This window comes from Microchirus variegatus (genome assembly GCF_963457635.1).
Source record: "Microchirus variegatus genome assembly, chromosome: 11".
In the NCBI taxonomy this organism is placed as follows: Eukaryota; Metazoa; Chordata; class Actinopteri; order Pleuronectiformes; family Soleidae; genus Microchirus; species Microchirus variegatus.
The window spans coordinates 2378695-2399033 of record NC_139812.1 but is presented as its reverse complement, the minus strand read 5'-3'; the positions used below and the strand labels follow the sequence as shown (position 1 = coordinate 2399033).

The 20339-nt window shown below is 38.9% G+C and overlaps 2 protein-coding genes across 2 annotated transcripts in view; both read left to right on the top strand.

Moving 5' to 3' along the window:
* The first annotated feature begins 436 nt into the window (after positions 1-436).
* Positions 437-6555, top strand: LOC310933671 (malate dehydrogenase, cytoplasmic-like). Its single transcript, XM_083897212.1, has 9 exons — positions 437-525; positions 1020-1118; positions 1368-1464; positions 2893-3068; positions 3341-3463; positions 3992-4168; positions 4299-4412; positions 4779-4868; positions 5184-6555. Exons 1-9 carry the CDS (start codon positions 523-525, stop codon positions 5304-5306), a joined length of 1002 nt encoding a protein of 333 aa, XP_083753338.1. The 5' UTR covers positions 437-522; the 3' UTR covers positions 5307-6555.
* A 1547-nt stretch (positions 6556-8102) lies between these two features.
* LOC310934297 (UTP--glucose-1-phosphate uridylyltransferase-like) overlaps positions 8103-20339 on the top strand; it is a gene marked incomplete at its 5' end in the record, with an annotated part of 30889 nt that continues 18652 nt past the window's right edge. Inside the window, 3 exons of the mRNA XM_083897991.1 lie at positions 8103-8121; positions 12321-12451; positions 15503-15610. Of these exons, the coding sequence (XP_083754117.1) occupies positions 8103-8121; positions 12321-12451; positions 15503-15610 (258 nt within the window). The remainder of the gene's footprint in view (positions 8122-12320; positions 12452-15502; positions 15611-20339) is intronic.

The following is a 20339-nucleotide window of genomic DNA, read 5'->3' as shown; positions in this document are numbered from 1 at the left end:
GTTGATATCCAATTGCTTTTAGCTAGGCTAGTGGCTAAGCTACCGTAGCTACCAAACAGCGCTCTCGACGCTAGCTAGCCAGGTCGCTAAGCAACCACAAGCGGTACTTAAAAGGCTATGCTAACTAGCTACCTAGCTTAACTAGCTCAACTATACACGTTACCGTCACTCATTTATTGAGTAAATAACAATATTCTGTAAGTATGTGTATTGCCACAGACAGAAACGTCTTCTTTCCCTATGTGTGAGCAAGTTTGTTGAGAATAGGTTGTCCTTTTCCTTGAAAGAAAACACAAACTATACAAAAAACTACAACTCCCTGGTTCCCTAGTCTGCCGTGTTGCAGTCACGAGTGTCGCAATTGACAGAGGCTTTAAATAGGTGTTGTGAATTCTGCCCATGGGTGAGTGAGCAGCTTCAGAGGAATGAACCACGTTAAAGAGGCAGTGCCAATCCAGTTCCTATAATACTCCCAGGCTTCTGAGGTGTGCGGGTGTTTGCAGTCCGACGTCGCGTCCTGACATGGTGAGTGTCGTGTTGGCACATATACTTGTTTTTATTTTAGTACCCACATGATTATTGCATTTAATTTAATAAGTTATAAAAGTTGGTTGAAGTTGCGTTAACGATATTGTTTGAATCCCCACACGACGCAACAAATCGTATCTCATTTCCTACTTTTATAAAGCCATTTTTAATTGTATCTTTGCTAGTTTGCTAGTTTGGGAGATTTAATGAGTTCTCAGATTTAATGGTGAGATAATTTGAAAAGATGGAGATGAAATTGATAACTTTTTTGAAGCCTGGTTTTGTTATCCAATAGTGCTGCGTGGAAGGGGGAGAGTCTATATTTGAACTAGTACCAGTGCTTTAGTAAATCCTGTGTGTGATAATTCACGCCCAGCCCTCTGCTGTTGAACAATTGAACTGTCCTCTGCCATTCATACCTGTTGGTGCAGTACAACTGAAAACAATGCTGTTGTACGCTAACAACAATGTTATGTGCCTTGTGTTTCCAGTCTGAACCTATTAGAGTTGTGGTGACCGGTGCAGCCGGGAACATTGCCTATTCCCTGTTGTTCAGCATTGCCAAAGGAGATGTGTTTGGCAAAGATCAGGTAAAGACGGGACACTCAGTTCTCACATCTCACTGTGGCAGTGTCACAAAATCTTGTCCTTGGAGTAAATTAAAGATTTGGGTCCACTTTTTTTTAGCTATTTAGTCTCAGCTCTTTACATTGTTTTTCTACAGACAAGTCCTCCTATGACATTTTGTTACATGTGGCTCTTATGGTGTGTTCCATTCCATCCAGTGTTCCATTCTTTCCATACTATTCATCCCACTGTCTTCTTACTCCCCATTCCAGCCAATCATCTTGCTCCTTTTGGACATTACACCAATGTTATCTGTCCTCAATGGCGTTGTCATGGAGCTACAGGACTGTGCTCTCCCACTTCTGAGAGGTAACCATTGAAAGTCCTCATGACATGACTGTTGGCTTCTGCATATTTTCACATTTCCATTTAAAACAAGCTGTGAGGCAGTCTCACAGACGGTCTTGTCACCATATTGATTTGCTGTTCAGAGTAGACATGATGACATAGGTTAACAAGGAAGACAGCCTACTCTCTGCTATGGATGATTTCTCACCAACAGCGTCACCTACAGCTGTGGTGTTAACCAAAAAAGCTGAGAGTGATGTTTCTTAGGAAGAGCATGATGAGGAGGACATTTCTAGGTGAGGCTGTATATGTTTGAACCAATATGGGATGCAGAGGAGCTACCCTCCAAGGTCTTCAAGAGCGCTGCAGTGCTGTAGAACTGACATAATGATAACACAATACTGGAAGGGAGACACTGGACTTAATGGCACACTTGCATCAAATATCACAACTTAGTCTACTTGTCTAAACTATAGATTTGACCTGACATGTTTAATGTGTCATGAAACAGGTGCTCTCTAGAAGTTCTGTCTTTTCAAATGATTATGATAGAGCTATTCCATGATACCCACCCTTTTGCCCCAAGCTTGCTCCATTTTATCATTGTCGTGTAATGGCTTTTGATGTAAATGCACAGTATAGAAGGAGCCAAGTCAATAGTAATCCATCCCTTCATCCATCATCTTCCACTTTATCCTCCACCAGAGGGTCGCGTGGGTGCTGTGCCCATCTCAGCTGACATAGGGCGATAGGCGAGGACAGCTCGCTATACTAATCCAGTTTTTCCAAATTAATCAATTTTATATCTTAAATCATCATTGATACATCCCAAATAATAGACTTTGCAGTTGTGTATCTTTTTTTTATTTTCATGTAAACTAGAATTTAGAAATGTGATAAAATCCATTCACTCCAAGGACCGTTTGCAGCATAGTAAGAATTTTAGGTCTTTAGAAAAGCTGGGATTTATTTCCTTCCATGGATTACTTGATGAATATGTGTCCATCACTGTTCTGCTGTCATTGTGAGTTTCCATTATGCCTCATCTCCATTGTGATTTGGAAGTTTCTTTTCAAATAGCTGTGTCGTTTGCTTTGTATGGATGGGGGATGTGAGAGGCCCCTGTATTGACATTGACAAGTTGCAAAGATAATGCTGAGATGGGTCCAGCCATGCAATAATACTGCTTATTAGGACTTTCACTGTAGAATATTAATTCTATATTAGATTGGACCTGACGTGGAAACCTGCTCTGATTGTTCACAGTTGAAATTACTTGTATACATTACTTACTTTGTCCAAGGATGAAAATTAAACACACTAAATAACACAACTGGTTTGGTGTAAAGGTAGTCAGATTAATAATTTACAGCCAAATGTTAGCATAGCATTGACTTGTACATCCTTTGAATCAACAGAAGTAATTTAATTAAAATTCAATGTTCACAGAGATTATCGGGACTGATCAGCTTGACGTGGCCTTCCAGGGCGTGGATGTAGCCATCTTGGTGGGCTCCATGCCTAGGAGAGAGGGCATGGAGAGGAAAGACCTGCTCAAAGCCAACGTGACGATCTTCAAGAGCCAGGGAGGTGCTCTGGATATGTATGCCAAAAAGACTGTCAAGGTAATGACCAACACGTTTCCACTCTGCTCCATGTGAGCTTTAAAAAGCGAATTTTCACCGAATGTGGATGCGTTTACTTTCTATCATGCTTAAACATGTTGATCATTTGCTTTTTTGCAGCACCAGTCTGTTTAAAATCAGATGTGTAGCCCACAATAGAAACAAGCTTTTCAATGAATAAACCAAATCTGTCCAATGGAAGAGAATATGATGATTATGAGCTGTTATTAGTCTGTTATTATTAACCCTAAGGCTGTTATATATATTTTCAGGTGCTGGTTGTAGGAAACCCTGCAAACACCAACTGTCTGATTGCAGCCAAGTTTGCTCCCTCCATTCCCAAAGAGAATTTCTCCTGCCTCACCCGTCTGGACCACAACAGGGCTCGCTCTCAGGTGAGCTACTTTAACTGCCTCCTCTCAATGACTATTGGATTCAGATTACTTAATGGTCTATACAAATGTATACATGTATACATATATAAAAATGGAACATTGTTCTTGCCACACAGTTGGTGTAGTGGGTAGTGCTCTTGCCTTTGCAGAAAGAAGACCCGGGTTTGAACCCCGTTTGGAACAAGAGCCTTTCTGCATGGAGTTTGCATGTTTTCCTGTGCGTATGGGTTTTCTCCAGGTTCTCCAGCTACCTCACACAGTCAAAAACATGCAATATATGGGGATTAAGTAAATTGGACTCTCTAAATTGACTGTAGGTGTGAGAGTGATTGGTTGAATGATTGTTTTGCTCCATGTGTGGCCCTGCAATGGACCCACCTATCGGATGGAACATTGTCTTTGGTATTGGCATGAGGGCTAAGAAGACAGACATGTCATACAAAACATGGAGTTGGACTTTTCACAGCCTTCTGTTTGTTGTTCTATTATTTCTGATCGTGAAATCCGAAGTTGCTTTGTGTCCTTTAGGTAGCGATGCACTGTGGCGTTCCTGCCACCCACGTGAAGAATGTGATCATCTGGGGTAACCACTCGTCGACCCAGTACCCCGATGTGCACCACTGCATGGTCAATGTATCCGGTAGTGACCTCACCTGTTTCGATGCAGTCAAGGATGATTCATGGCTCAGAGGAGATTTCATAACTGTGAGCTTGATGATCACTTTTTTATCATCTATTGAACTATAAGAGACATTTTGTTTTCACATATGGCACAAGTGTCAGCTGCTTAATAAAGCACCTTTTCCTGTTTGCTGCCACTGCCACGGTGTTGTAGACGGTGCAGCAGAGAGGCGCCGCAGTCATCAAGGCTAGGAAGCTGTCAAGTGCCATGTCTGCCGCCAAGGCCATCTGTGACCACATGAGAGACATCTGGTTTGGGACCCCTGAGGTAAAAACTGTTTACACATTACCTGTACAATTCCATGCACTGTCAATGAATTTTAATTGACTACCCTTGGTACAATGTGTTTAAAATTTGCCCCAAAATTACTTAAATATGCAGGTTGTTAAATAGTTCAACTGTGTGCTTGTGTTTCTATTCACAGTAAATACACCTAGAAATGGAAAACATGATTGTCAAATTATAAAATGGATGGCAATGCTTGTTAAAATGGCAAAGAATACTTAAGTGGATATTGAGCCTCTCATTTTGTCATTCCAGCAGTGGTTTGGCTCATACACTTGAACCTTTCTCACATTCATTTTATTTTGAAGCAATCATTTTAAACTAGTGTATCTATTTTCTTTTTTTCAGGGTGAGTTCATCTCTATGGGAGTTTACTCTTCTGGTAATTCATATAAAGTCCCAGATGACCTCATCTACTCATTCCCTGTCCAGATCAAGGTGAGAATAATCAAATGTGTTTTGAGTACATGGTTACACGCTTGCTCAGTTAATTTGTTATGTATTTTAATTGTAAAGGTTTCACCAATTGACATTCTAAATAAAGAGTACACGAATGCCATCTGTGTCATTGATTTTCACATTAATAGCAATTTTTCAAAACTGTATGCAGTTAATGTCTGAGCGATATTGAAGTACCAGCCAAAACAGGATGATTTATTTTCATCTTTGTGGATAAACTGGGGGAAAAAAGAGTAAATATTTTAGCATATTTTGCAACTACATCCAACAATCAAGGTTTGCTGTTTTCTTCAGGATAAGTCCTGGAAGATTGTGGATGGCCTGGCCATCAATGATTTCTCCCAATCCAAGATGAATGCTACTGCAGCAGAGCTGGTGGAGGAGAGAGACGCAGCTCTGGGTCTCGTGGGAACATGACTAGACCCTGCTGGGCCACCATGCTCCAACGCTCCAGATGCACGTCTGTGATAAAGCACTCCCATCAACCCCTGCACTAGTGTCTACATCTGTGTGTGTCCTATGGGAATTATTGAGTCTGTGTAATGTCTTGATTTGATGTTATTTATACTTGTGTGTTAAAAGGCTATACAGTAAAAACTTATGTTTCAGTGACACTATTTAACTATAACTGGACAATGTTGAGTTAGGAAAGCTCCGTAGTCGTTGTCCTTCATAGTCATCAGACGTCTCCTGTCATGACATGGCATAGGCCTCCTTTTTTGTAGACACCAGAAACACCTTTGGCCTGGATGTTGTACATCATAATGCACAAGTATATCTCCACCTCGCATACAATATACAGCATATACTGAATTGGTGACCAGTTTTCTTCTAATATTCTTCTGTGGGGGTAAGTGAGTGGATGGTTGTTACATATATATTTGGTGATGCATTAAGTTGTGAAACACTGGAATTGATAATTTATTAGGTGAACCATCAGTAATCATAATAATAACAATAATGAAAAGAAAGAGAAATGTTGTTCTAAGTGTGTTTTTCATCTCGTAGACACTAGTTTAAGTTGAATGATGAATGAACGGTGAGACTGCAGATTGAAACAAATGGAGGAAGAACTTCTCCACTCTACGGTGGCCATGAGGGATGTTTTTCTTTGTTTGCATTAAGTCTCCCCTTCAAAGTGTGAAATGTGCAGGCTAGCTGGTCAGATTAGGCTGCTGTAACAAGATAAATAAGCAACCTCCTTAACTATTCATTATATGAACGATTTGTGTTTGTACACAAGGTCAAATTTCTTGGCACTTGCTACCTCACGTTTAAAATTAAAAAGGTAAACTTGCCTCATCCTGAAACTGCATCAGCATTGAGTGCAGTGTAACAATATTAACAGGCGGGGGCAGCATTTGTCAACAGTTTTACTTATCAGCAGGGCATGAGGAAGGGATGTGCTATGACATATTTATATATGTATTAGTATTGTATACTCTATTACAATTGTAAGGAATTACGTATTTATTCAAATGATTTGATTCGAATAATTATATCATGACATTTGAATCTGTAGTGGAAGTAAGCTGAATGAAAATAATACTGAGCAACACTACAACTGTTTTTGACATGAATTATTGGATACTTGGATAATTTTAACTGTTTAAACTGTTTTTTTTTTTTTTCAATACATTCTTAGTATTTATCTTAAATTAAGCTGTCATGGAAATAGAGGAAAGGGTAATTCAAGGCTTAATAAACACAATCTGAGTGGATTTTCTATTCATCAGTGCTTCCAATGATTAAATTGGTGAATGTGGTGTTTTTCTTTCAGACCATTTACATTTATGGATGTAAAAATGTCCACACAAAATGTGATTTTAGAGATAAATACAGTCCTTATCCAACCCCCCGTTTAAAATAAAGGGGGCGGGGTCAGGTTAAAGCGGATTAGTTTTACATTCACTCATAATTGTTACAGAACGTAATTTGTTACAGAACGTTTTTTAAATACATTGCTCTTGTAGTTTTCTGAGAATGTCAGGACACGAATTGCACGTCGCAGAAATCAATTGGATAACAAAAATACGTGACAGACGAGCTCTGGTTCTCATTGGCTGACGTCCTCAGTGACGTCCCACGTCAACACTGCTCAGAGACGTGAAACTAATCACATATTTTAACTTCTTAGGTTAAAAAAAAAAAAAAGGGGATTCGATTTGTGTTTCATTCAGCGATATACAAGGAACACACAGAAACCCTACGTTTACAGAGTTCAAGCTGTTATCGGCGTAAAAAGGAGCACCGCGCTGCTTCTTTCCTTTTTGCCGTGGTTCCTCAGACCTGCACCAGCACCAGGATCGGGACCAGGCCGACCTCCGCCAACATTCCACCGCCAAGCAGTAAGGAAATGCTTAAATCTGCTCAGATTTACACCATATTTAACATTCGAATTGTGTGTCTTCCGTTTCGCTTTTGCAGCTAAAGGTTTTCTCCTGTAAGTATCAGTCGTCATCTGAGGGTTTTATTCGTGGCGGTGCGTTCAGGGACACGGTTTATCTTGGTTGCACATCGTTGTGCACAGCGTTGATATTCAATGTTTCTTGGGCGAAAAGCAGTCGCGACTGACCCTTTTTCATCCACCCACACTATCATTTCCGCAGTGTGTGTGTGTGTGTGTGTGTGTGTGTGTGTGTGTGTGTGTGTGTGTGAAGCTGCCCTTTAGCGCTTGTGGGCAGTTCACTACTGTAAATATTTGACTGGGTGTTTTCGTTGTGGACCCTTGTATGTAAATGTAATGTAATAAAACGTAAGCTGGGGGGCGAGAACGAAAAAAAAACATGGGCTGAGGGTGTGTGTGTGTGTGTGTGTGTGTGTGTGTGTGTGTGTGTGCCACAAGCAGGATCTGTGACGTGTGTGTCTTCTGAGGGCTGGATAAATGAGAGGCGGTCACAATGAGGAGTAAAAAGAAATATAAGAGCCTCCGAGTTCCACATCCAAGGAATTACTCTAGCATGTTTTCACACTGAGACACTGTTTGTGACTGTATGGATGTGTCTTAAGTTTTGTGTCATTTTATTTCTTTATTATTATTTTTTTTTTTTGAGGGGGCGAAGGTTGATGGGATGCGGTTTTCTTCACACCTCTGAAACAATTACATTTTGCCCTCTGGCATTTTATGAAACTTCATTGGACTTTAAAGTATTTGGATTTAACTTCTTATTTTACCGCACGTGTTGCTGAATTGGTCGCTAATTGGAAGGAACCATGGCACTTTACGTAGAGGGTAAGTGTGGGACGATTGTGGACGGTGTTTCACCTTTGTAGATATTATTGTGTATATATAATCACCTATTATTTCCTATGCTTTTACGTGTCATGACTTTCAATAGTCTTCTCGGATGTTTCTAAAGTGTACTTTTAATTGAATTCAGAGAACTTTATTTGTATCGAGGTGGTGCAGTCTGAAGGCGAGCAGTATTTGTTCATATTGCAATTGCATAAGTAAACTTTCTCAGATTTTTCTGTCTGCATAGACACACACACGAGTACACATGTTTACACATGTACTTATACTAAATAATCATGTGCTTTACAATGTTCTGTTCTGTTTATTAGTTTTTGTAAAACAGTGAATTTGAAACTTCATGGATAACGATAATAATTATATTTAGGCATTGAAAATGTCATTTCGGGTTAAAGAGCGTCTAAATACTGGTGTATTAACCCATACAACAACATTAAAAATTATTTAATGCTGTTAAATTAGGGCAACTGTGGCTTTGGGTCATGGTCTAATACATTTGTTAAGCATATATATGTATATATATATATATGGAGAGAGAGATTTATAGATATATACACACACACACACTCTCCTGTGTATATGACAGAATAGTCGAGTACATGCTATGGATGTGTTATAAGTTAAATTTGCCAATTCAAAGTTAGGAGTCCCCACTTTTGATGAATGAGTCCATGTCACTACAGCTGAGTGAGACACAGCTGTCACCATTTCAAATGGACTTTATTACTTTAGACACAAAAGCCAAACAATAAACAATAAGCAATAAACCTTTGGCCTATAACTTTTTGTCCAGATTCTGGTACTAGCATTATCTTATAAAAAAAATCTGGTAAAAAAATATTTCTCACAAAATGTTCTTTATCAGATAAGAAATAGTCAGGAATCCTGGAAATTTGAATTATAGTTGAGCCCTGGACACAGTTCTTACAACACAGACAAAACCTATTAAAATCGGTTTGTAGAGATTCTGGCAGCTCCTCAAGGACTCAGTGAAAGAAACAAGTTCATTGTGGTTTTAATCTCTTTCTTAATACAGACCAGAGGTTAGACATTCACTCTTTTTAATCCTGTGTTTGGTTATTTCCTGTGACACATCCATCCTGTTCCATGCTGTCAAATAGAGTGTAATGTTACAGTCACCATGATGGCGTCATGGGTTTCTTTGTCAGTTTATCATATTTATCTTTTTCATGAGAATCGACACGTACATAGTTTCATTTCATCTTGGAAAATTTGAAAGTAAAGTATCACTGTCCACAATGACCAAACCAGAAGCCTGTTCAATGCTGACATGCTGCCAATACTACAACATTTCCTTCCTCCTCTGGTAATGTAATCTATTTTCATTTGACCCATTGCACTCACAAACCTTTTTAATACTGCCGGTACATCTCATGCACAGTGGCATTATTTTAGATGTTCAACTCACAAGCAGTTTGACTCACAGTTGCGTAGTGTAATTGCGCTGTCGTAAATACCACTCAAACACTGAGACACACCCCCTCCTCCACTGCTCTTCAGATCTGCACAACGTTGCAGAAAAACGACAATGTCATCCGACAAGGTACAGTCATTTTTCATGTTTTCCTGGAATATTACTTATCAGTTGTAGTTATTTCGTCACATAAAAGAAAGTTAGAACATGTCAGGTTTATTCTACGGGAAGTTTCCTACTAGCGTGTCATTTACAGCAGACAAAAGTGTTCGGGTTTAGAGGTGAGAAGCTACGCCTGCAGGTCTATGCTGTTGTAAAAGGACTAAATATGTGCTGACGTGAGCGTTCATCATGTCTACTGTACGGCACGTGCTGCATGAATTATCGTGTTTTTATGGAGTCATATTACAGATACTGATTATGTCGACTGATTGAGTGTAGAGTTTGCAAATGAGCTTTTGTTTGATTATAACGTGTAGTTCATTCATTGCTGCAGTGTAACAGTGGTTCGAATCTGTCACAACATATTTTTCTTTTTCATGGCTTTATCACAGGATTACTCCTCACCTCTCGCCACAAGCTCTTCAGAATTCAACGACCACAACCCTGAACCTGGATTCAAGCAGCAGCAGCACAGACACTGCATTTTCTTTATATTAGATATTGTTGTGCCAGAATTAGTTAACTTTTGTTTTATTTATTTATTCATACTTTACAAGCAAACACTGTAAAGCTTATACAGTAAGCCTTTTTGTACATGTTCTTTCTTTGTGCCATTAGTCACAATTCTTTTTACCAACATTTATTTAAGCATTTGGGGCATTGAAAAATAAAACTTTCCATTGTTATGGATACGATCTTCTCTTTTCAATCGACTTTTTTACCTTTATTACTATGACTACAGTCTAGCATTGAACAGTAAGTGAGTAAGTACACCAAGTCCTTCACATAATGCAAAAAGTCAGCGACCACTTGTATGACACACATTTGGCTGTGCAGCTAGTGTATGATGACCTAAATAGTTATAGATTCAAAATAAATGATCCCTCTTTTACTAGGTACACACTGTAACCATTCAAAAGCACCCGGGGGTCCACAGACTCCACTTTGAGAAATGACTGCTGTATCTACAGAAGCAAGTGGTACATGGAAAATGAGTTTGGTACATAGTGCTATACAGTCTGAATTATATGAAAGAACATTCAGAGGCTTTGCTTCTATCCCAGCTAAAAAACCCTCATATGAGTGTGATGAGGAAAAATTAGAGGCATTTATGTATCGTTACTACAGGTTATAAGATCATTTATTGCAATGAATATGTTGCAAATTCTAAACACTGCTGCACTGAGAAACACAGATGGTAGCGTGGAGCTAAAAGGCTGAATAAACGGGAACTTTCCCATTTGTTTATATTTAAAAGTTATGCGCTACATTTCTTTCACTTACCTTGCTCGTATTAGCTATAGAGGGTATAACTACACTGTTACTACATTGAATTGGATACATTTCCCATCCCTATAGTATGTGTGAAGTTTTGTGCTCTATTTGTATTTTCTTGATGTATGGGGTGGGAATGTCTAGGACAGTACCTCATTATTAGATTATGATGGTAAATGGTCTGTATTTATAGAGTGCTTTTCTGGTTTTGATGACCACTCAAAGCTGCTTTACACTACAGTTTTGCCATTCACTCATTCAAACCCATTCGTACAGTGCATCTGTGTAGCACAGCCGTCAGGAGCAACACAGGCTTAAGTGTCTTGCCCAACGACACATTGGCATGTAGACTAGCGGATCCAGGAATGAAACCAACAACATTTAAGTTGAGAGACGACTCGCTCTACCACTGAGCTCCTGTCGCCCCTCTAATTCAGTGGGCTATGATTCGATGATGCAATGATTATTGATGCATCATCATTTTTATTCAAAAATGTAATTATCCATAATTAAATAATTACTCAGTTTCATAATTTAATACAAAACGCAAGTGCAGGGGTCTGTGCATTGACTTAACGTGCGGTTTTCGCATCAGCTTGGCCAATCGGCGCGCTTTTGCATGAAAATCACGTCCAGTGTGAACACAGCATAACACGTTTTGTGTGACTTTGCCATCTAATGTCATTAACAACTGTTAGTTGTTTGACGTTAAAAACAATTTATCATTTTGTAGGTAGGAAAGAGCACCCTACTTCATTTTTATTTTTTGTAAAATGCACTTCATTCAAAGTCTAATGCTGTGGATTAGTGGTTGGGAGCTGGGGAGGTTTGAAAGTATGTGTTTTTTGTCTCTGGTGTGTCCTGTTGGTTTGTGCATGTGTACAAAATTCCAATGGCATGAACAAAAATCATTGTTTTTGTTATTAGAATGAAGGCTTTACCTCCAGGCGTAGGAATGCGAGTGAGAGATAGGCGATGGATATTTAGTAAGTTACAAGTTTACTGCTAGCTGTAACCTTTTTTTTAGGACAAAGTCGACATCAGTGCTTGAGGAAAAACAAAGACAACAATAAAATGATTCATATAAATGAATCATTTTAGACCTAAGAATGTTTCAAAGGAATTGACTTGTGGACAAACTGCGCTGGCGGCAGTGACAGACAAGACTTACACACATGTTTTGAGTTGATGAATTGAGCAAAAGTGGGGGCAAGAAGCATTCTTAGGGTCCGGAATATGTTCTAAGTTAGAATTTCAAATACGTTGCAGCTGTGTGAAACCCTCTGCCTTCATCTCTCCTTTCCAGGTCTGAGTAAAATTGGAGTGGCCAACACAGGGATGGCTCAGTTCCAGCAAATGATGCGGCAGCAGCTGGAGACGTCCATGCACACCGAGCTGGAGAAACTGCTGGACACCACCACAGAGGCCGAGAGAGAGGTACGCTCACACTGACTCACTCTCTCTGTCTCTGCAACCATCTGGTTGTGATTTAGAGGGTGGTGGTGTCACACACAAACACTGGGAAAACACAAACGTGACACATACTACAACGCAATACCAATGAAGGTCCTACACACACACACACACACACACACACGTACATTACACAAACTGACTGCAGGAGGTATTAAGCAACATTTGCCCAATTTTCTTCAGCCTAAACCCTTATGTGTTTCATCATTCAAGAGACCCAACCCAGTGGAGACCCTGCACATTATGTCATGTTTGCACAGAGGAAATTCTGGAACTGGGCGGGGCCATTTCTGAGAAGAAAAAACCCCCCAGCTGTTTAATCAAACCTCAAGAATTAAACAGCCTCAGAAGCTGCTGAAAGAAAGCATTTGACAGAGAGGAGAGCTGGAGGATAAGTAGGTCGTCCACTATCCAGAAGGTTCCTTAAAATTGTCATGACGTGGCTCTCAGGCTTCTACAAATTTGCATATTTCTAGTAAAACAAGCTGCGGGGGTGGGGTGTTCTCTTTGCCATATGGAATGACATTGACTGTAGCCTACAAACTGCAGCTATGACGTCATAGTTAAACAAGGAGGACGGCCTGCCCTGCTGTCTGTTATCAAGGACGTATCGCCACTAGTGCTGCAACTAACAATTATTTTTGAAATCGATTAATCTGTCGATTATTTCCTTGATTATTTTATTGATTAATCGATTAATCGTTTGGTCCATAAAAGCGTTGATCAGTGTTGGAAATGACTATGTTCTCTAACGTCTTTTTTTGTCCACAAACCAAAATGATTCTGTTTATTTTATTTTTTTGTTATGTGGAGCAAAGAAACAAAGAACATAGTCACATCGTTATCAAAATAGTTGACGATTAATTAAGTAATTGATTATTAATCGATGAATCGATTAATTGTTTCAGCTCTAATCGCCACTAATGTAGATCTGCAGTGTTAACTGAAGAGGAGGCTGACAGTGATGTTTCTAAAGTAGAGGATGAGGAGGAGGACATTCCTGGATTTAGGTTTTATATGCTTGAACCAAATGATGCTGCGTAGGAAGAGACTGGAGAAACCCAGGCTCATCACCACAACAGAGTTTATACATCTGAATAATGAATAGGGTTGGGGTGGCACAGTGCCGTGAACTCCCTGAAGCAGAGGGGCCTGGGCCACATGCAGCTTCCCAATCGAGCAAATACGGCCCACCAATTAATATCATATTATAATGAAAACGTGGTACCGTGGCCAACTCTTCCTTTAAACACAGCACAGGTGGCTGAGGCACAGCTGGCAGCAAGGTCATAGAATATAGACACAATATAATGCTAAATATGTTTGCCAGCATTATTTTATGATAGAAGACATGTATTACATTTAACATTAAATTACATGTATGTATGTATGTATGTATGTATATATATATATATATATATATAGATAGATAGATAGATAGATAGATGTCATTCCATATCAAAACAATCACTTTTACTTGAATGAATATCCTGATTGTCATGATATCATGATTGAATATTGTGTTATACCTTTAAAACTCATATTGATCACCCACCTTTTTCTCAGAAAGGCCCCCTCTTGACCAGACTAGACACTTATTGGCCCTCGGGTCATTTGAGTTTGACAGCCCTACAGCTACTCACACTCTGACATCCATGTCACGGCAACTTTCAAATTCCATTGTCTAAAAATGAGTGACATCTAATAGTGAAACTCCTTTACCTGAGTTAGTTCCAGAAAGCATGTCAGTCATCTTCATTTGCATTGTAAGCTTCTGCTTTAAAATGTAAAGCACACTCTGGCTGTAAGGCGGCAAAAAACAAGCAATTATACACTAGTACTGACTTACTTGTGGGTATTATTATAATACCCACAAGTAAGTCAATATATACACTGAATATTATTCAGTGTCTGCCAATAAACTCCTTTAAATCCTCAAGACATTGAACCTCTTATTGCATGTCAGTGATATGGTGCATCTGCATACACAGTTGGTCTAAATGTGACCAGAGTGTCAAAGTCTACCAAAGCTGGACTGACGTCCTTGAACTTTCCTTTGGTCTAGTCCAACTATAAATATTTTAGATGAAGCTGTCACTAACAATAGTTTGGCTGAACACACCTCCACACACACACACACACACACACACACACAGGCACAAACACAAGCTTTTGGCAGTCCCCTCAATCAGACATTGATCATCACACTCAAGCTGCCAACATTCTCTAAAGATTGACTGAAACACAGAGATATGATCAGAAGGGACAGTGTGGGTGTGCCCTGTACTTAAGGGAAACTTTTACTCAAGTAGGTTCACAAATGTGTTGTATTTGCCCTAAGTACTAATAGGTGTGTAGACAGGTACATAAATGTGCACACTTGTGGAACTATAGGTGGGTGTTCACGCACAGAGCAGAGTCACAAGCCACTTATATGGTTAATTATTAGCAGTTCTCTGCAAGAATAGTTGAGGCAAATGCACATTTGAAATAGTATTTACAATGTTTTATTGGCTTTTCAATATGCATTTAATGCATGCTATTGTATTTATAGCAATCATTTATTGCAACAATATATATATATATATATATATATATATATTTTTTTTAAACTAAACTTATTAAACTTGTATTCAAAACACAACACAAAATAGCTGCAAAATAAACCACATCCTTTTTTTTTCTTTTTTTTAATCTCAAAATCCAATTTGAAGAAAAACCACTCAAGTTCCTGCTACCACACATTGTAATGCTGTTTTACAGAGAATAACAAGATGGATTTAAAATGATGGTGCAAATAAAGTAGGTTTCTTCAATCCTCTTCAATCACTGCCCTGCGTGTTTTAGAAGTTTCCTTGCTCCAACACATCTGATTAAAATGATACATTATACATTTTCTGGGTAACAGAATTTAAATTGAGCAGAACTATAATTGACTTTTGCAAACCTCACTCAGCCTCGTTGTCATGAATGAAGGTTTGATAATTTATTTTATATCCTTTTTGTGTCTTTCAGGTGTACAAGAAAGACTTTGAGGGCTTCACAAATCTTTTCCACAGATTCCTGCAGGTGAAGGGGCCTTCAGTGGAGTGGATTAAGATACAAAGACCTCCAGAAGACTCAGTAAGTGTTGTTTTTCCACTGTTTTCATATTCATGTTGAGAAAAACAAGGAAATCTCTGGATTCACATCATTTGTTTCCCCAATAAGAACTATCTGTTTGAATGTAGCTCTTCATAGTACTTGATGTTCCTGTGTGTTGTGTGTTAGGTTAAACGTGTACAGCTTGTGAATGGTCTGTGGCAATAAAACACAGCCAGGAAGATACTAAAATCTAGCCGAGAAACCCTAATGACCTCCATCAGAGCGTTACAGGAATCGGTGAGATGATGAAATGTCAAGGTGACAATGTAACAGCGATATCACCAAATTTATGAGGGTGTTATAAGATGCCAAAACAATCAGCTCTAACTAAGATGCATTCAGCCACAACTCGTGATGTCAACATTGAACATAAAGATTGTGAAATAAAAACAAGTAGCAAAGCTCTGCCCGGTTTGGACTGAGTTCTGCTGCGTTTTCCTACTTCCTCAGATTTTGCTTCTCCTCTCCTCCTTAAATAGAGCTCCTCAATAAACGTCCCTAAATAAACAGATAAATAGGAAATGGGTCTCAGTGAAATTCATCACGCGTAGCTGTGAAAATAGTATTTGGTGCAGAGTTATTGAAAAAAACACTTTTCTTTTCTCTTTTTTTTAATATGTCTAACATTTTCCAGCGATGAATCATATCAGGCGTATGTCAGACATTAACCTTGACTGTTTGTGTGCTCTATAAATACCACTGTCAGCATTTCATGAGGAAATACACCATCATTTTGATGTCACACCACTGTACAACCAGAGTGTTTCTGAATTCCAACAAATCCAACAGAGTGAGATATCTTCTCCTTAAAGTGCACTTGTATTTTTAGTATTACAAAAATGTGAGTATTGTGACAGTTGTTTGTATTATTTCAGTGCATACAAAAAGCTCATCAGCGGCGCTTATTTAGGATCATATTCTTTGTCTGTTTTACTCATTGAGTGAATATTTTAAGGATTATGTGAAATTATGTTAAACAATAAAAAAGTAAAAATAAAATAAATGGTTTTGGCTATTTACATCCCAACATGAAAAAGTTCCCACTAATGCCAATCGCAGCAAAAGCCGATAAAAAAAACTCACACGCAGTAAACAGTAAATGCTGATTAAACAGATTCCAACTGGTCAAAAAACAATTTAAGACTGGGTTTGAACTGTTTTTTGACCAATGGGAGTGGAGTATCAGACGTGGGGGGCTCAGGCAGTAAATCAAAAAGTAACTTTGCCAAAACACTTTATCCAGTCAGGAGACAGAACTCCACAACAAGTCAGTCTTTTGTGCTCATGAGGTTAGGCTGTTTGCTGATGGATAAAAAAATGACCCCCTCATAGAAGGGGAAGGAATGGAATGCTAACGGCAGCAACAGAGAGGAATTTAGCCAAAAGAGGATATTGTTAGCAATTTTAAGCAAATCTAAGGTCATTTTCATACCTAATAGTCGGCTACACTCGGGACTCGGTTCAATTGGGGGTTGCAACATTCAGCCAGTCAGAGTTTGCATCAAATCCTATCAGTCTTTTATGGTGTTTTCAGACCTGTAGTTTGATTGCTTTGGTCCGCACCAGTCAGAAAACAATGTAGCAAACAGACGTGGGTATGGTTTGCTTTCACATGTATACTTCTAAACGAACCAAAATAGACCGCAAAGACCATCGGCACCAGAACCAGACTATCACGCCACTTCCAATAAACATGGAGGATCAGCTTTGCGTTGCAATCATGGCCGCTGATCCTCATGCATTACATTGTACGTGTAGGTAATTTTCTACAAATTTCGAAAACGAGAGTGCATGAAATGTGCCAAGTCCTCTTTCCTGTTTGTTTAAAAAATATATATATATCTGGATTCGACCTGTGTAGATACAGTAATATGGATGATCACACACTGGTCATTTCTGAACACTTACGTACGTTTTATCCCTGCAATATTTACATGTGCAACACTTAATGCCGTTCCTTAGGTGGCTACATTTGTGGCACACCAAAGAAGATTAGATTTTGAAATGAAAGCAACTACATGCAGTCTTTCACCATGACTCAGAATGTTTTTTTGTCTCAGAGTCAGATGATCAAACTTCCCTTCTCTACGTCTGCAACTCATTGTAATGAGCTTTCTGTAAAACATCACCACATGTGAAGTGTGAAGCATCAGAGGCATCAAGACAAATCTGCACATTTTAAAAGAATAATTGTGGTCTTACATCACTGTTGTTTGTTTTCTGTCACATTTTATGTTGCTGTTTTTAGTTTCCTTTCGTTTCACGGAAAGTACACGTCATCAGTTCGCTCACACTACAATAGACGCGTCACAAAACATCCCAAGGGACCAGTGGTTACAGGCCTAACAGGATTTTCAAAACTGATTCTAAACTGGAAATGCAACTTGGAGCAGGTGGAGATTTCACAGAAGGAAGTGTGTGCAGCATGTGTGTGTTTGTAGAAAAATGCTGCTGCCTTTATGACTTAATGTACATTTACAAATTCATTCTTCTGGCCTGAAGGAGCCGCAACTGATAAGATTAGTGTTGTTGTATGATTCATATCTTCTACCTTTGACCATTGCTGTTGTCAGTCTGAGCCAAAGCTCAGTATTATTATTTTTTAAATGATTTTCTCAATAAAATTTTCATTGTGGGGTTAATCATTTCATCCGCAACTGTATGATATAATAGAACTATAAAGAAGAATACAATGAAAGTACAAGGAACATCAGGGAACCAGGATGGAGACACTCTTTTATAACTCTCTCCACTCTTCCATTCTCTTTGCTGTTTCTTCCTTCTGCGGTTGGTTTATCCAGCATTGTGTGTGGGGGATTGTGCTTTAAAACACATGTTCATTGAGGCTGTTGTAAAATGTAGAATAGTAGCTGGAGAGAGCTGGGGCGGAATATTGAGTTTGTACATTTTTTCTGACATATTTTCAAATGCGACTGAGAAATGACACAGTGCCATCTATACCTTTGGTATGAAGCCGTGATCACGTTTGAGAGTAAGCAATGAAGGATTTTAATAACACTAATAATATAACATTTTTATAGGTACACATAATAATAATTAAAGACAATAAAATTGGACAGTGCTGTATGGTCATTGGGATTAGTTTGGATTTGAAATGTGAGAGGGAGATCGGATCAGAGCGTGGAAAACAAATCATATATACTGTATGTTGCACCGGATGGCTCCAGTGTTGCTCAGATCAATGTCTGATGCATGTGTGAGGAAGAGGAGGACGAAGGAGCACCTGCACTTATGTACTTGAGGCTAAGTTGCATTGTTAATCAATATATGTTGTTACTGTAGTGGATTATTTGTTGTAAAGAAAGAAAGAAACAATGTCCAACGCAGATTATTGTCATTTTGTTTGTTTTTCTGTCTGCCTCAATCTGCATGCTGGTGCCTTACTAGTCATCTGAAATCAATAAGTTGTGATGTCCGAAACGTACAAATTTGCTAAGCAAAACTAGCAATTTCATTAACAAAATATAACGAAATAAACTACTTAATGATACTGATAATCAAAAATCAAAAAAATGTATCTACTTAAATCCCAAATATCTCAATCAAAGCTATACCTTAATACCAAACAAACAGTTCTTATCCTACAGAACTATTACAGAGTTTTATTACCTGCTTGTCACTTCTTTTATTGATATCACAGAAGAAACCCAGTGATCTCTGACGGTCCATGATAACAAGTATTTATCTTTCAAATCTGTGAGCCCACAACCTCATTCGTGTAAATGCAAGCTCAGCTCCTGTGAAATTGTTGGGCATGTTTTTTTTTTGTTTTTTTTTCTGTCTCACTGAACATTAACAGGACTTCCTCAGTTGCTCGGCCTGGCACTCGAATTTAACCACATACACAAACATACACACACAGTCCTTTTCTCCTCAGTCTGTGGTGAGCGAGAGAGGAATTCCATCAACCTCCTCATTTAGCTGTCTTGCCGGTGCAGGATAGAAAAAAGATCAAGTAAAAGGGAGGGATGAGGAGCATTTAAGTTATGTAGAGACGTGATGCAGAGGTGAGACGAGCATAGAAAATTACACACATTAATGAGGTGAGATGCATCTTTTTGACATAATATTCTCTAAGCTCTGAAGGAGACGTTAGAACATGAGTTAGAACATTTTTAACAACCACAGGAATTACAAAGTCATTTTGACACAGTTTGCCCACACACTAGTGAGACTTATGGTGATGACATGTCGAACCAGCTCCTGCAATCATTAACTAGTGTGTGTTTGGCATCTAAATGTTCTCTTAAAGTCAGGCAGATGAATGAAGAAAGAGTGTTAGAGCTACAAATGCCATTGCATGTACAGTATGTGGGTATTGCACACTTCTGTCCCCATCCTCTCATACATGAACTGACTGACCATGTGCAACTGTGCACTATTGTGGGTCGATCCTTTGTGTTTGCATGTTCTCTCCACAGTTAAAGGTCCCATATTATGCAAAATCAACTTTTTAATCATTTTGATAATTATATTTGGGACTCTGGAGGCCCTATCAGACGCTAAATTCATGGAATTGTTGTCTCGTGGAGCTCCATTTTGTCTGTAAAACACGCAAGAGTGCTAGTGAGGGCAACGGCATCCGAAAACCGGAAGTCCCCAAAAAGTTCTGTTCTTGGCTCCACAGTGCAGCACAGAGTCCTACACAAACTTCCAGCCTCAGAGGATTTATCTGTCCAGTGGATAC

Coding starts and splice junctions, on each gene's coding strand:
- LOC310933671 (XM_083897212.1), top strand. Junction 3,069..3,340: donor ATGCCAAAAAGACTGTCAAG/GTAATGACCAAC, acceptor ATATATTTTCAG/GTGCTGGTTGTAGGAAACCC. Junction 4,413..4,778: donor TCTGGTTTGGGACCCCTGAG/GTAAAAACTGTT, acceptor TCTTTTTTTCAG/GGTGAGTTCATCTCTATGGG.